The sequence below is a fragment of the Lipotes vexillifer genome, unplaced genomic scaffold (genome assembly GCF_000442215.2).
Source record: "Lipotes vexillifer unplaced genomic scaffold, Lipotes_vexillifer_v1.1 scaffold189, whole genome shotgun sequence".
Classification (NCBI taxonomy): Eukaryota; Metazoa; Chordata; class Mammalia; order Artiodactyla; family Lipotidae; genus Lipotes; species Lipotes vexillifer.
In genome coordinates this window covers 858,646-874,908 of record NW_006785816.1, presented here as the reverse complement: position 1 = coordinate 874,908, position 16,263 = coordinate 858,646, and the positions used below count along the sequence as shown (strand labels likewise).

Genomic DNA, 16,263 nt, shown 5'->3' with positions numbered 1-16,263 from the left:
TCCCTACAAAATGAGGAGAAAAGGGTCTATATTTTTTCAGCACCTTCACAAGGAAGTGCTGTTCTTACTGACAGTAGGGAACTTCACTTTCCTACAGGAATCCTAGAAGAAAAAATTTTCAGTGAGTGCTTCTGAAGGCTCAAATTGCTCAGGTGGTAACCACCAGACAAGTGACAAGTGACATGGGCAGAAGAATACAAGTAACATGATTAAAAAAACCTTTGTTTTAAAAGACAGTTGTGGAAATAGAGGTAAACAGTGATGCACCCTGAATGCCAAGGCAACAACAAGCAAAGTTGCAAAGAATTCAGTGCAGAATAGAGCATTAGGAAGAAACTCCTTTCTCCAACCTACGCAATTTTCTTGCAAACAGCTAAAGCACAGAGGACAATATCATTTTCTTCATGCCACTTGCACCTGTACAGAAAAAAAAAAAAAAAGACTTTAATATCCTCATCTAACTGAAGCAGCACTGCTTATGGGTTTTTATGTGCCAGATTTCTACCTTAGTGTCAGTTTCTTAAATGATTTCAACTATTACTCAAAGATTAAGGCCTCTAATTTAACATATAAAAAGTAGATTTTTTTAAAAAAACAAGTTTTTAATGTTACCTCCTCTGATGCAAATTCGTGACGCATTGCAAACACGCAGCTATGACAGATTTTACCTTGAAAATCTATATATGTATTTATATATATAGAAAATCTATATATAGACTGTAGTTAACATATACTCATTAAACACATTTACTGAGGACATACTACTTACCAGGCATTGTCCTAGGCACTAGGGATACAGTACAGAATGAAACACAAACTCTTATGCACACAAAACTTACTTTTTAATGGGGAAGTCAGATCAAAAGATATGTAGGTATAATAACATAGTAAGTTAGATGAGTTCTAAGAAGGAAAAAAACAAGAAAAAGACATGAAATGCAAGAGGAGGGTGACATTTTAGATAAGGTAGGCAGGAAAGGTGTCACTGAGGAGTGGATGTTGGAGTGAAGACCTCAAGAGGGGATGTTGGAGAGGAAATGACCAACAACGTACTTTCATGATGAGAGCCACTATAAACCTGTATATCTTTCCCCTGAGTGCATAAGTTATTCGAGACTCAGAACAGCACTACCTGCAAAATAGAAACTTTCCCTGAACTTAGCAAAAATCTTCACTTAGAAATTATAAACATGCTAAACAGTAAGTGTAAAAAGTCCATTATCTGCACTTGTTATTTAACTGAATGGAAGGCTATCTAAAAATAAGATTAAGAATTCCCCACTGCTTTTACCAAAAGTGATTCAATAAATATGATTCATATAACTGACTCTAAAATGAAAGCTTAAGTTAAAACTAAATCTAAATCAAGGCACCAGTCCCTCCCACTGGGAGGCCTGCACAAGCCTCTTAGACCAGCCTCACCCACCAGGGGGCAGACACCAGAAGCAAGAGGAACTGCAATCCTACAGCCTGTGGGACTACAAACACAGAAAGTTACACAAAATGAGACGGCAAAGAAATACATTCCAGAGGAAGGAACAAGATAAAACTCCAGAACAACAACTAAGTGAAGTGGAAATAGGCAGTCTACCTGAAAAAGAATTCAGAGTAATGATAGTAAAGACAGTCCAAGATCTCAGAAAAAAAATGGAGGCACAGACCAAGAAGACACAAGAAATGTTTTAACAAAGAGCTAGAAGACAAACAGAGCTGAACAATAACTGAAATGAAAAATACACTAAATGAAATAAATAGCAAAATAAATGAAGTAGAATGGATAAGTGAGCGGGAAGACAGAATGGTGGAAATCACTGCTGTGGAACAGGATAAAGAATAAAAAGAAATGAGGACAGTTTAAGAGACCTCTGGGACAACATTACATTATAGGAATCCAGAATGAGAAGAAATTTGAAGAGATAATAATTGAAAACTTCCCTAACATGGGAAAGGAAACAGTCACCTAGTCCAGGAAGTGCAGAGAGTCGCAGGCAGGATAAACCCAAGGAGGAGCATGCTGAGACACATAGTAATAGAACTGACAAAAATTAAAGACAAAAAGAAAATATTAAAAGAAACAAGGAGACAAAAAAACAAACAACCCAATCAAAAAATGGGCAGAAGACCTAAAGAGACATTTCTCCAAAGAAGAAATACAGATGGCCAATAGGTACATGAAAAGATGCTCAACGTTGCAAATCAGAGAAATGCAAATAAAAACTACAATGAGGTACCACCTCATGCCAGTCAGAACGGCCACCGTTAAAACATCTACAAACAGTTAAATGCTGGAGAGGGTGTGGAGAAAAGGGAACCTTCCTACAGTTGGTGGTAATGTAAGTTGGTGTAGCCACGGTGGAAAACAGTATAGGATGTTCCTCACAAAACTAAAAATAGAATTACCATATGATCCAGCAATCTGACTCCTGGGCATATATCCAGACAAAATTACAATTCAAAAAGATACATGTACCCCTATGTTCATAGCAGCACTATTCACAACAGCCAAGACATGGAAACAACCTAAATGTCCATCAAGAGATGAATGGATAAAGAAGATATGGTACATAAATACAACGGAATACTACTAAGCTATAAAAAAGAACGAAATAATGTCATTTGCAGCAACATGGATGGACCTAGAGGTTATCATACTAAGTGAAGTAAGTCAGAAAGATAAAGACAAATACTATATGATATCCCTTATAGGTGGAATCTAAAATATGACACAAATGAACCTATCTATGAAACAGAAAAAACATCAGGGACATAGAGAATAGACTGGTGGTTGCCAAGGGGGAGGAGGGTTGGAGAAGGTAGGAGTGGGAGTTTGGGATTAGCAGATGCAATCTGGTGTATATATAGAATGGATAAACAACAAGGTCCTACTGGATAGCACAGGGAACTATATTCAACATCCTGTGATAAACCATAATAGAAAAGAATGCAAAAAAGAAGGTGCCTGTGTGTGTGTGTGTGTGTGTGTGTGTGTGTGTGTGTGTAAAGCTCAGTCACTGCTGCACAGCAGTAACTGACACAACACTGTAATTCAACTTTACTTCAATGAAAAATAAATTACAATGCTTAAAAAAAAACAACAAGGGCAAAGCAACAAATAACATACAAGAGAATCCCCATAAGGTTATCAACTGATTTTTCAGCAGAACTCTGCAGGTTAGAAGGGAGTGGCACGATATATTTAAAGTGATGAAAGGGAAAAGCCTGCAACCAAGAATACTCTACCCAGCAAGACTCTCATTCAGATTTGATGGCAAAAAAGCTAATAAGAGAATTCAGCACTACCAAACTAGCTTTACAGATAAATGCTAAAGGAACTTCTCTAGGCAGAAAAGAAAAGACCACAACTGGAAACAAGAAAAGTACATGATGGGAAAGCTCACCAGTAAAGGTAAACAAACATACAGTAAAGGTAGGAAATCATTCACACACAAATATTATATCAAAACCAGCAACTGTGAGAAGAGAAGAGTACAAATGCAGGATATTGAAAATGCATTTGAAATAAGGGACGAGCAACTTAAAACAACTGTGTATATATATACATACTGCTATTTCAAAACCTCACAGTAACCACAAACCAAAAGTCTACAATAGATATACACACAAAAAAGAAAAAGGAATCCAAACATAACACTAAAGATAGTCATCAAATCACAAGAGAACAAAAAGAGGAAGGGAAGAAAAAAGACCTACAAACACAAATCCAAAACAACTAACAAAATGGCAACAAAAACATATCAGTTATTACGTTAAATATAAATGGATTAAATGCTCCAACCAAAAGACAGACTGGATGAATGGAATAAAAACAAGACCTATATATATGCTGTCTACAAGAGACCCACTTCAGATCCAGGGACACATACAGACTGAAAGTGAGGGGATGGAAAAAGGTATCCCATGCAAATGGAAATCAAAAGAAATCTGGAGTAGCAATACTCATATCAAACAAAATAGACTTTCAAGACTGTTACAACAGACAAAGGAGGACACTACATGATGATCAAAGGATCAATCCAAGAACAGGATTTAACAACTGTAAAAATATACGTAGCCAACATAGGAGAACCTTGATGTAGCAGCCATAAAAGATGAAATTGACAGTAACACAATTAACAGTGGGGGATTTTAACACCTCACTTACATCAATGGACGGATCATCCAGACAGAAAAATCAATAACGAAAGACAGGCCTTAAATGTCACATTAGGCCAAATGGATTTAACTGATATTTATAGAGCATTCCATCCAAAAGCAGCAGAACACACATTCTTCTCAAGTGCACATGGAACATTCTCCAGAACACATCACATGCTGGGCCACAAAGCAATCTTGGGTAAAGTTAAGAAAAGTGAAATCATATCAAGCATCTTTTCCAACCACAACACTAGGAGATTAGAAATCAACTACAAGAAAAAAACCTGTAAAACAACAAAAACACACAGAGGCTAAACAATATGCTACTGAACAACCAATGGATCACTGAAGAAATCAAAGAGGAAATCAAAAAATACCTACAAATGAAAACAAAAACAGGATGATCAAAAACCTATGGGACACCACAAAAGCAGTTCTAAGAGGGAAGTTTATAGCAATACAATCTTACCTCAGGAAACAAGAGAAATCTCAAATAAGCAACCTTAACTTACACCTAAAGCAACTAGAGAAAGAAGAACAAACAAAAGCCAAAGTTAGTAGAAGGAAAGAAATCATAAAGATCAGAGCAGAAATGAATGAAATAGAGACAAAAAAAAAACAAACCCAGAAAAGATCAATGAAACTAAAAGTTGGTTCTTTGAAAAGATAAACAGAATTGGTAAGTCTTTAGACTTATCAATTGATAAGTCTTTAAGTCAAAAAAAAAAAAGGGAGAGGGCTCAAATCAATAAAATTAGAAATGAAAAAGGAAAAGTTACGGTGGACACCACAGAAATACAAAGGATCATAAGAGACTACTACAAGGAACAGTATGCCAATAAAATGGACAACCAAGAAGAAATGGACAAATTCTTAAGCAAGATATAACCTTCCAAGACTAACTAGAAGAAACAGAAAATATGAACAGACCAATCACAAGCACTGAAATTGAAACTGTGATTTAAAAACTGCCAACAAACAAAAGTCCAGGACCAGATGGCTTCACAGGTGAATTCTATCTAACATTTAGAGAAGAGTTAACACCTACCCTTCTGAAACTATTCCAAAAAATGGCAGAGGAAGGAACACTCCTAAACTCATTTTATGAGGCCACCATCACCCTTATACCAAAACCAGACAAAGATACCACAATAAAAGAAAATCACAAGCCAATATCATTGATGAGCACAGATGCAAAAATCCTCAACAAAATACTAGCAAACTGAATCCAACAATACATTAAAGGGATCATACACCATGATCAAGTGGGGTTTATCTCAGGGGCACAAAGATTCTTCAATATCCACAAATCAATAAGTGTGATACACCACATTAACAAACTGAAGAAAAAACATGATTATCTCAATAGATGCAGAAAAAGCTTTTGACAAAATTCAACACCCATTTATGATAAAAACTTTCTAGAAAGTGGGCATAGAGGGAACACACCTCAACATAATAAAGGCCATATAGGACAAACTCACAGCTAACATTCTCAATGGTGACAAACTGAAAGCATTCCCTCTAAGATCAAGAACAGGACAAGGCTGTCCACTGTCTCCACTTTTATTCAACATAGATTTGGAAGTCCTAACCACAGCAATCAGAGAAGAAATAAAAGGAATCCAAAAATGGATTAATTATAAAATTAATACACAGAAATCTGTTGCACTTCTATATACTAACAATGAAAAAATCAGAAAGAGAAATGAAGGAAACAATCCCATTTTCCATCACATCAAAAAAGAATAAAATATCTAGGAATAAATCTACCTAAGGAGGCAAAAGACCTGTACTCTGAAAACTGTAAGACACTGATGAAAGAAATCGAAGATGACACGAACAGATGGAAAGATATACCATGTTTCTGGATTGGAAGAATCAATATTGTCAAAATGACTACACTACCCAAGGTAGTCTACAGATTCAATGCAATCCCTATCAAATTACTAATGGCAGATCTAGAACAAAAGATTTAACTGTGATTTAAAATCTGCCAACAAACAAAAGTCCAGGACCAGATGGCTTCACAGGTGAATTCTATCTAACATTTAGAGAAGAGTTAACACCTACCCTTCTGAAACTATTCCAAAAAATGGCAGAGGAAGGAACACTCCTAAACTCATTTTATGAGGCCACCATCACCCTTATACCAAAACCAGACAAAGATACCACAATAAAAGAAAATCACAAGCCAATATCATTGATGAGCACAGATGCAAAAATCCTCAACAAAATACTAGCAAACTGAATCCAACAATACATTAAAGGGATCATACACCATGATCAAGTGGGGTTTATCTCAGGGGCACAAAGATTCTTCAATATCCACAAATCAATAAGTGTGATACACCACATTAACAAACTGAAGAAAAAACATGATTATCTCAATAGATGCAGAAAAAGCTTTTGACAAAATTCAACACCCATTTATGATAAAAACTTTCTAGAAAGTGGGCATAGAGGGAACACACCTCAACATAATAAAGGCCATATAGGACAAACTCACAGCTAACATTCTCAATGGTGACAAACTGAAAGCATTCCCTCTAAGATCAAGAACAGGACAAGGCTGTCCACTGTCTCCACTTTTATTCAACATAGATTTGGAAGTCCTAACCACAGCAATCAGAGAAGAAATAAAAGGAATCCAAAAATGGATTAATTATAAAATTAATACACAGAAATCTGTTGCACTTCTATATACTAACAATGAAAAAATCAGAAAGAGAAATGAAGGAAACAATCCCATTTTCCATCACATCAAAAAAGAATAAAATATCTAGGAATAAATCTACCTAAGGAGGCAAAAGACCTGTACTCTGAAAACTGTAAGACACTGATGAAAGAAATCGAAGATGACACGAACAGATGGAAAGATATACCATGTTTCTGGATTGGAAGAATCAATATTGTCAAAATGACTACACTACCCAAGGTAGTCTACAGATTCAATGCAATCCCTATCAAATTACTAATGGCAGATCTAGAACAAAAGATTTAAAATTTTTTTTTTTTTTTCTTGCGTTATGCGGGCCTCTCACTGTTGTGGCCTCTCCCATTTGCGGAGCACAGGCTCCGGACGCGCAGGCTCAGTGGCCATGGCTCACGGGCCCAGCCGCTCCGCGGCATGTGGGATCTTCCCGAAACGGGGCACGAACCCGCGTCTCCTGCATCGGCAGGCGGACTCTCAAGCACTGCGCCACCAGGGAAGCCCAAAAGATTTAAAATTTGTACCGAAACACAAAAGACCCTGAATAGCCAAAGCAATCTTGAGAAATGAAACGGAGCTGGAGGAATCAGGCTCCCTGACCTCAGACTATACTACAAAGCTATAGTCATCAAAACACTGCTGGCAAAAAGGCAGACTTATAGATCAATGGAACAGGATAGACAGCTCAGAAATAAACCCACACACCTATGATCAATTAATCTACGACAAAGAAGGCAAGAACATATAATGGAGAAAAGACAGTCTCTTCAATAAGTGGTGCTGAGAAAACTGGACAGCTACATGTAAAGGAATGAAATCAGAACATTCTCTAACACCATACACAAAAATAAATTCAAAATGGATTAAAGACCTCAACGTAAGACTGTATACTATAAAAGTCTTAAGAGGAAAACACGGGCAGAACACTCTTTGACATAAGTTGCAGCAATATTTTTTTGGATCCACCTCCTAGAGTAATGAAAATAGAAACAAAATAAACAAATGGGACCTAATTAAACTTAAAAGGTTTTGCACAGCAAAGGAAATCACAAACAAAACAAAAAGACAACCCACAGCATGGGAGAAAATATTTGAAAATGAAGTGATCAACAAGGGATTAATCTCCAAAATATACAAACAGCTCATGTAGCTCTGTCAAAAAAGCAAACAACCCAATCAAAAAATGGACAGAAGATCTAAAGAGACATTTCTCTAAAGAAGACATACAGATGGCCAAAAAGCACATGAAAAGATGCTCAACACCACTAATTATTAGAGAAATGCAAATCAAAACTATGAGGTATCACCTCACCCTGGTCAGAATGGCCATCATCAGAAAGTTTACGAACAATAAATGCTGGAGAGGGTGTGGAGAAAAGGGAACCCTCCTACACTCTTGCTGGGAATGTAAATTGGTACAACCACTATGGAGAAGAATACGGAGGTTCCTTAAAAAACTAAAATTAGGGACTTCCCTGGCGGTCCAGTGGTTGAGACTTTGCCTTCCAATGCAGAGGGTGCGGGTTCAATCCCTGGTTGGGGAACCAAGATCCCACATGCCTCATGGCCAAAAAACCAAAACATAGAACAGAAGGAGTATTGTAACAAATTCAATAAAGACTTTAAAAATGGTCCATATCAAAAAAAAATCTTAAAAAGAAAAACAAAACTAAAATTAGAGCTCTCATATGATCCAGCAATCCCACTCCTGGGCATATATCCAGAGAAAACCATATTTTGAAAAGATACATGCACCCCAATGTTCACTGCAGCACTATTTCCAATACCCAAGACATGGAAGCCATCTAAATGTCCAATGACAAAGGAATGGATAAAGAGGATGTGATACATATATAGAATGGAATATTAGCCATAAAGAATGAATCAATGCCATTTGCAGCCACATGGATGGACCTAAAGATTATCATACTAAGTAAACAAGCCTGGCAGAAAGACAAAAATCATATGATATTGCTTATATGTGGAATCTAAAAAAATTGATACAAATGAACTTATTTACAAAACAGAAACAGACTCACAGACTTAGAAAACAAACTTATGGTTACCAAAGGGCAAAGGTGGCGGGGGGGATAAGTTAGGAGGCTGGGATTAACATATATACACTACAATATGTAAAATATATAATCAACGAGGACATACTGTATAACATAGGTAACTCTATTCAGTACTCTGTAATAACCTATATGGGAAATAGAATCTGAAAAAGAGTAGAGGCTTTCAGGAAGATGGTGGAAGAGTAAGATGCGGAGATCACCTTCCTTCCCACAGATACACCAGAAATACATCTACACATGGAACAGCTCCTACAGAACACCTACTGAATGCTGGGAGAAGACCTCAGACCTCCCAAAAGGCAAGAAACCCCCCCCACCCCCACGTACCTGGATAGGGCAAAAGTAAAAAGAATAAACAGAGACAAAAGGATAGGGACGGGACCCACACCACTGGAGGGAGCTGTGAAGGGGGAAAGGTTTCGACACACTAGGAAGCCCCTTCGTGGGTGAGACTGCAGGTGGCGCAGGGGGAAAGCTTCGGAGCTGCGGAGGAGAGCGTAGCCACAGGGGCGCGGAGGACAAAGCAGAGAGATTCCCTTACAGAGGATCAGGGCCGACCGGCACTCACCAGCCCCAGAGGCTTGTCTGCTCACCTGCCGGGGCGGGCGGGGCTGGGAGTTGAGGCTCAGGCTTCGGGTCGGAGCGCCAGGAGAGGACTGGTTGGCGACGTGAACACAGCCTGCAGGGTGTTAGTGCGCCACAGCTAGCCGGGAGGGAGTCCGGGGAAAAGTGTGGACCTGCCGAAGAGGCAAGAGACTTTTTCTTCCCTCTTTGTTTCCTGGTGCGCGAGAAGATTAAGAGTGCTGCTTGAAGGAGCTCCAGAGACGAGGGCGAGCCGCGGCTAAAAGAGCGGACCCCAGAGACGGGCATGAGACGCTAAGGCTGCTGCTGCCGCCACCAAGAAGCCTGTGTGTGAGCACAGGTCACTATCCACACCCCGCTTCCGGGGAGCCTGTGCAGGCCGCCACTGCCAGGGTCCCGGGATCCAGGGACAACTCCCCCGGGAGAACGCACGGCAAGCCTCAGGCTGGTGCAACGTCACACCGGCCTCTACCGCCGCAGGCTCGCCCTGCACTGCATGCCCCTCCCTCCCCCCAGCCTGAGTGAGCCAGAGCCCCCGAATCAGCGGCTCCTTTAACCCGATTCTGTCTGAGCGAAGAACAGACGCCCTCCGGCGACCTACACGCAGAGGCGGGGCCAAATTCAAAGGTGAGCCCCTGGGAGCTGTGAGAACAAAGAAGAGAAAGGGAAATCTCTCCCAGCAGCCTCAGAAGCAGTGGATTAAAGCTCCAAAATCAACTTGATGTACCCTGCATCTGTGGAATACCTGAATAGACAACAAATCATCCCAAATTGAGGAGCTGTGTGGATGAAAGGCTCTTGGTGCTGCAGCCAGAAGTCAGTGCTGTGCCTCTGAGGTGGGAAAGCCAACTTCAGGACACTGGTCAACAAGAGACCTGCCAGCTCCACGTAATATCAAACGGCGAAAATCTCCCAGAGATCTCCATCTCAACACCAGCACCCAGCTTTGCTCAATGACCAGCAAGATACAGTGCTGGACATCCTATACCAAACAACTAGCAAGACAGGAACACAACCCCACCCATTAGCAGAAAGGCTGCCTAAAACCATAATAAATCGACAGACACTCCAAAACACACCACCAGACGTGGATCTGCCCACCAGAAAGACAAGATCCAGCCTCATCCACCAGAACACAGGCACTAGTCCCCTCACCAGGAAGCCTACACAACCCACTGAACCAACCATAGCTGCTGGGGACAGACACCAAAAACAACAGGAACTACGAACCTGCAGAAAGGAGACCAAAAACACAGTAAGATAAGCAAAATGAGAAGACAGAAAAACACACAGCAGATGAAGGAGCAAAATAAAAAACCACCAGACCTAACAATTGAAGAAGAAATAGGCAGTCTACCTGAAAAAGAATTCAGAATGATAGTACAGATGATCGAAAATCTGGAAATAGAATAGACAAAATGCAAGAAACATTTAAAAAGGACCTAGAAGAACTAAAGATGAAAAAAAACAACAATGAACAACACAATAAATGAAATTAAAAATACTCTAGATGTGATCAATAGCAGAATAACTGAGGCAGAAGAACAGATAAGTGACCTGGAAAATAAAATAGTGGAAATAACTACTGCAGAGCAGAATAAAGAAAAAAGAATGAAAAGAACTGAGGACAGTCTCAGAGACCTCTGGGACAACATTAAACGCACCAACATTCGAATTATAGGGGTTCCAGAAGAAGAAGAGAAAAAGAAAGGGACTGAGAAAATATTTGAAGAGATTATAGTTGAAAACTTCCCTAATATGGGAAAGGAAATCGTTAATCAAGTCCAGGAAGCACAGAGAGTCCCATACAGGATAAATTCAAGGAGAAATACGCCAAGACACATATTAATCAAACTGTCAAAAACTAAATACAAAGAAAGCATATTAAAAGCAGCAAGGGAAAAACAACAAATAACACACAAGGGAATCCCCATAAGGTTAACAGCTGATCTCTCAGCAGAAACTCTACAAGCCAGAAGGGAGTGGCAGGACATACTGAAAGTGATGAAGGAGAAAAACCTGCAACCAAGATTACTCTACCCAGCAAGGATCTCATTCAGATTTGATGGAGAAATTAAAACCTTTACAGACAAGCAAAAGCTGAGAGAGTTCAGCACCACCAAACCAGCTTTACAACAACTGCTAAAGGAACTTCTCTAGGCAAGAAACACAAGAGAAGGAAAAGTCCTACAATAACGAACCCAAAACAATTAAGAAAATGGGAATAGGAACATACATATTGATAATTACCTTAAATGTAAATGGACTAAATGCTCCCACCAAAAGACACAGATTGGCTGAATGGATACAAAAACAAGACCTATATATATGCTGTCTACAAGAGACCCACTTCAGACCTAGAGACACATACAGACTGAAAGCGGATGGAAAAAGATATTCCGTGCAAATGGAAACCAAAAGAAGCTGGAGTAGCAATTCTCACATCAGACAAAATAGACTTTAAAATAAAGACTATTACAAGAGACAAAGAAGGATACTACACAATGATCAAGGGATTGATCCAACAAGAAGATAAAACAATTGTAAATATTTATGCACCCAACATAGAAGCACCTCAATACATAAGGCAAATACTAACAGCGATAAAAGGGAAACCGACAGTAACACATTCATAGTAGGGGACTTTAACACCCCACTTTCACCAATGGACAGATCATCCAAAATGAAAATAAATAAGGAAACACAAGCTTTAAATGATACATTAAATAAGATGGACTTAATTGATATTTATAGGACACTCCATCCAAGAACAACACAATACACATTTTTCTCAAGTGCTCATGGAACATTCTCCAGGATAGATCATATCATGGGTCACAAATGAAGCCTTGGTAAATTTAAGAAAATTGAAATTGTATCAAGTATCTTTTCCGACCACAATGCTATGAGACTAGATATCAATTACAGGAAAAGAGCTGTAAAAAATACAAACACATGGAGGCTAAACAATACACTACTTAGTAACGAAGTGATCACTAAAGAACTCAAAGAGAAAATAAAAAAATACCTAGAAACAAATGACAATGGAGACATGACGACACAAAACCTATGGGATGCAGCAAAAGCAGTTCTAAGAGGGAAGTTTATAGCAATACAAGCCCACTTTAAGAAACAGGAAACAACTCGAATAAACCACCTAACCTTGCAACTAAAGCAAGAGAAAGAAGAAACAAAAAGAACAAAAAAAACCCCAAAGTTAACAAAAGGAAAGAAATCATAAAAATCAGATCAGAAATAAATGAAAAAGAAATGAAGGAAACAATAGCAAAGATCAATAAAACTAAAAGCTGGTTCTTTGAGAAGATAAACAAAACAGATAAACCATTAGTCAGACTCATCAAGAAAAAAAGGGAGAAGACTCAAACCAACAGAATTAGAAATGAAAAAGGAGAAGTAACAACTGACGCTGCAGAAATACAAAAGGTCATGAGAGATTACTACAAGCAACTCTATGCCAATAAAATGGACAACCTAGAAGAAATGGACAAATTCTTAAAAAAGCACAACCTGCCAAGACTGCACCAGGAAGAAATAGAAAATATGAACAGACCAATCACAAGAACTGAAATGGAAACTCTGATTAAAAATCTTCCAACAAACAAAAGCCCAGGACCAGATGGCTTCACAGGCAAATTCTATCAAACATTTAGAGAAGAGCTAACACCTATCCTTCTAAAACTCTACCAAAATATAGCAGAGGGAGCAACACTCGCAAACTCATTCTACGAGGCCAACATCACCTCGATACCAAAACCAGACAAGCATGTCACAAAGAAAACTACAGGCCAATATCACTGCTGAACATAGATGCAAAAATCCTCAACAAAATACTAGCAAACAGAATCCAACAGCACATTAAAAGGATCATACACCATGATCAAGTGAGGTTTATTCCAGGAATGCAAGGATTCTTCAATATATGCAAAACAATTAATGTGATAAACCATGTTAACAAATTGAAGGAAACCATATGATCATCTCAATAGATGCAGAGAAAGCTTTTGACAAAATTCAACACCCATTTATGATAAAAACCCTGCAGAAAGTAGGCATAGAGGGAACGTTCCTCGACATTATAAAGGCCATATATGACAAACCCACAGCCAACATCGTCCTCAACGGTGAAAGACTGAAAGCATTTCCACTACGATCAGTAACAAGACAAGACTGCCCACTCTCACCACTCTTATTCAACATAGTTTTGGAAGTTTTACCAAAGCAATCAGAGAAGAAAAGGAAATAAAAGGAATCCAAATCGGAAAAGAAGTAAAGCTGTCACTGTTTGCAGATGACATGATACTCTACATAGAGAATCCTAAAGATGCTACCAGAAAACTACTAGAGCTAATCAATGAATTTGGTAAAGTAGCAGGATACAAAATTAACGCACAGAAATCTCTGGCATTCCTACACACTAATGATGAAAAATCTGAACGTGAAATCAAGGAAACACTCCCATTTACCACTGCAACAAAAAGAATAAAATATCTAGGAATAAACCTACCTAAGGAGACAAAGACCTGTATGCAGAAAATTATAAGACACTGATGAAAGAAATTAAAGATGATACAAACAGATGGAGAGATATACCATGTTCTTGGATTGGAAGAATCAACATTGTGAAAATGACTCTACTACCCAAAGCAATCTACAGATTCAATGCAATCCCTATCAAACTACCACTGGCATTTTTCACAGAACTAGAACAAAAAATTTCACAATTTGTATGGAAACACAAAAGACCCCGAATAGCCAAAGCAATCTTGAGAACAAAAAATGGAGCTGGAGGAATCAGGCTGCCTGACTTCAGACTATACTACAAAGCTACAGTAATCAAGACAGTATGGTACTGGCACAAAAACAGAAAGATAGATCAATGGAATAGGATAGAAAGCCCAGAGATAAACCCATGCACATATGGTCACCTTATCTTTGATAAAGGTGGCAGGAATATACAGTGGAGAAAGGACAGCCTCTTCAATAAGTGGTGCTGGGAAAATTGGATAGGTACATGTAAAAGTATGAGATTAGATCACTCCCTAACACCATACACAAAAATAAGCTCAAAATGGATTAAAGACCTAAATGTAAGGCCAGAAACTATCAAACTCTTAGAGGAAAACATAGGCAGAACACTCTATGACATAAATCACAGCAAGATCCTTCTTGACCCATCTCCTAGAGTAATGGAGATAAAAACAAAAATAAACAAATGGGACCTAATGAAACTTCAAAGCTTTTGCACAGCAAAGGAAACCATAAACAAGACCAAAAGACAGCCCTCAGAATGGGAGAAAATATTTGCAAATGAAAACTGACAAAGGATTAATCTCCAGAATTTACAAGCAGCTCATGCAGCTCAATAACAAAAAAAAACTAACAACCCAATCCAAAAGTGGGCAGAAGACCTAAATAGACATTTCTCCAAAGAAGATATACAGACTGCCAACAAACACATGAAAGAATGCTCAACATCATTAATCATTAGGGAAATGCAAATCAAAACTACAATGAGATATCATCTCACACCAGTCAGAATGGCCATCATCAAAAAATCTAGAAGCAATAAATGCTGGAGAGGGTGTGGAGAAAAGGGAACTCTCTTGCACTGCTGGTGGGAATGTGAATTGGTACAGCCACTATGGAGAACAGTATGGAGGTTCCTTAAAAAACTAAAAATAGAACTACCATATGACCCAGCAATCCCACTACTGGGCATATACCCTGAGAAAACCATAATTCAAAAAGAGTCATGTACCAAAATGTTCATTGCAGCTCTATTTACAATAGCCAGGACGTGGAAGCAACCTAAGTGTCCATCAACAGATGAGTGGATAAAGAACATGTGGCACAGATATACAATGAAGTATTACTCAGCCATAAAAAGAAACAAAATTGAGTTATTTGTACTGAGGTGTATGGAAGCAGAGTCTATAACAGAGCGTCAAGTAAGTCAGAAAGAGAAAGACAAATACCGTATGCTAACACATATATATGGAATTTAAGAAAAAAAAATGTCATGAAGAACCTAGGGGTAAGACAGGAATAAAGACACAGACCTACTGGAGAATGGACTTGAGGATATAGGGAGGGGGAAGGGTGAGCTGTGACAAAGCGAGAAGAGAGGCATGGACATGTATACACTACCAAACGTAAGGTAGGTAGATAGTGGGAAGCAGCTGCATAGCACAGGGATATCAGCTTGGTGCTTTGTGACCGCCTGGAGAGGTGGGATAGGGAGGGTGGGAGGGAGGGAGACGTAAGAGGGAAGAGATATGGGAACATAAGTATATGTATAACTGATTCACTTTGCTGTAGAGCAGAAACTAACACAGCATTGTAAAGCAATTATACCCCAATAAAGATGTAAAAAAAAAAATATATGTATATTTATAACTGAATCACTTTCCTGTACATCTGAAACTAACTCAACATTTTAAGTAAACTGTACTCCAATAAGAAAACAAAAAAACTAAATCTAAGTCCTTACATGCCCATGTGGAATCAAATAAATTTAAATTTCCAGTTAGTTTTGCTCCTTGCTCACAACTTAATCCCCAAGAGTACCTACTTCATATACACATTTTCCATTGGAGACCGTATTTTAAATGAAAGCAGCTGAAAAACTAACAGTGTATCACAGTATTAAAACAAACTACAGGGCTTCCCTGGTGGCGCAGTGCTTGAGAGTCCGCCTGCCGTTGCAGGAGACGCGGG

The 16,263-nt window shown here is 38.7% G+C and overlaps 1 protein-coding gene across 4 annotated transcripts in view; it reads right to left on the bottom strand.

The window, feature by feature from the left end:
- MAEL (maelstrom spermatogenic transposon silencer) overlaps positions 1–16,263 on the bottom strand; it is a 73,313-nt gene that overhangs the window by 4,609 nt on the left and 52,441 nt on the right. For all 4 annotated transcript variants that reach the window (XM_007458092.1, XM_007458089.1, XM_007458091.1 and 1 more), the window contains one exon: positions 355–417. In XM_007458092.1, the coding sequence (XP_007458154.1) occupies positions 355–417 (63 nt within the window). The remainder of the gene's footprint in view (positions 1–354; positions 418–16,263) is intronic.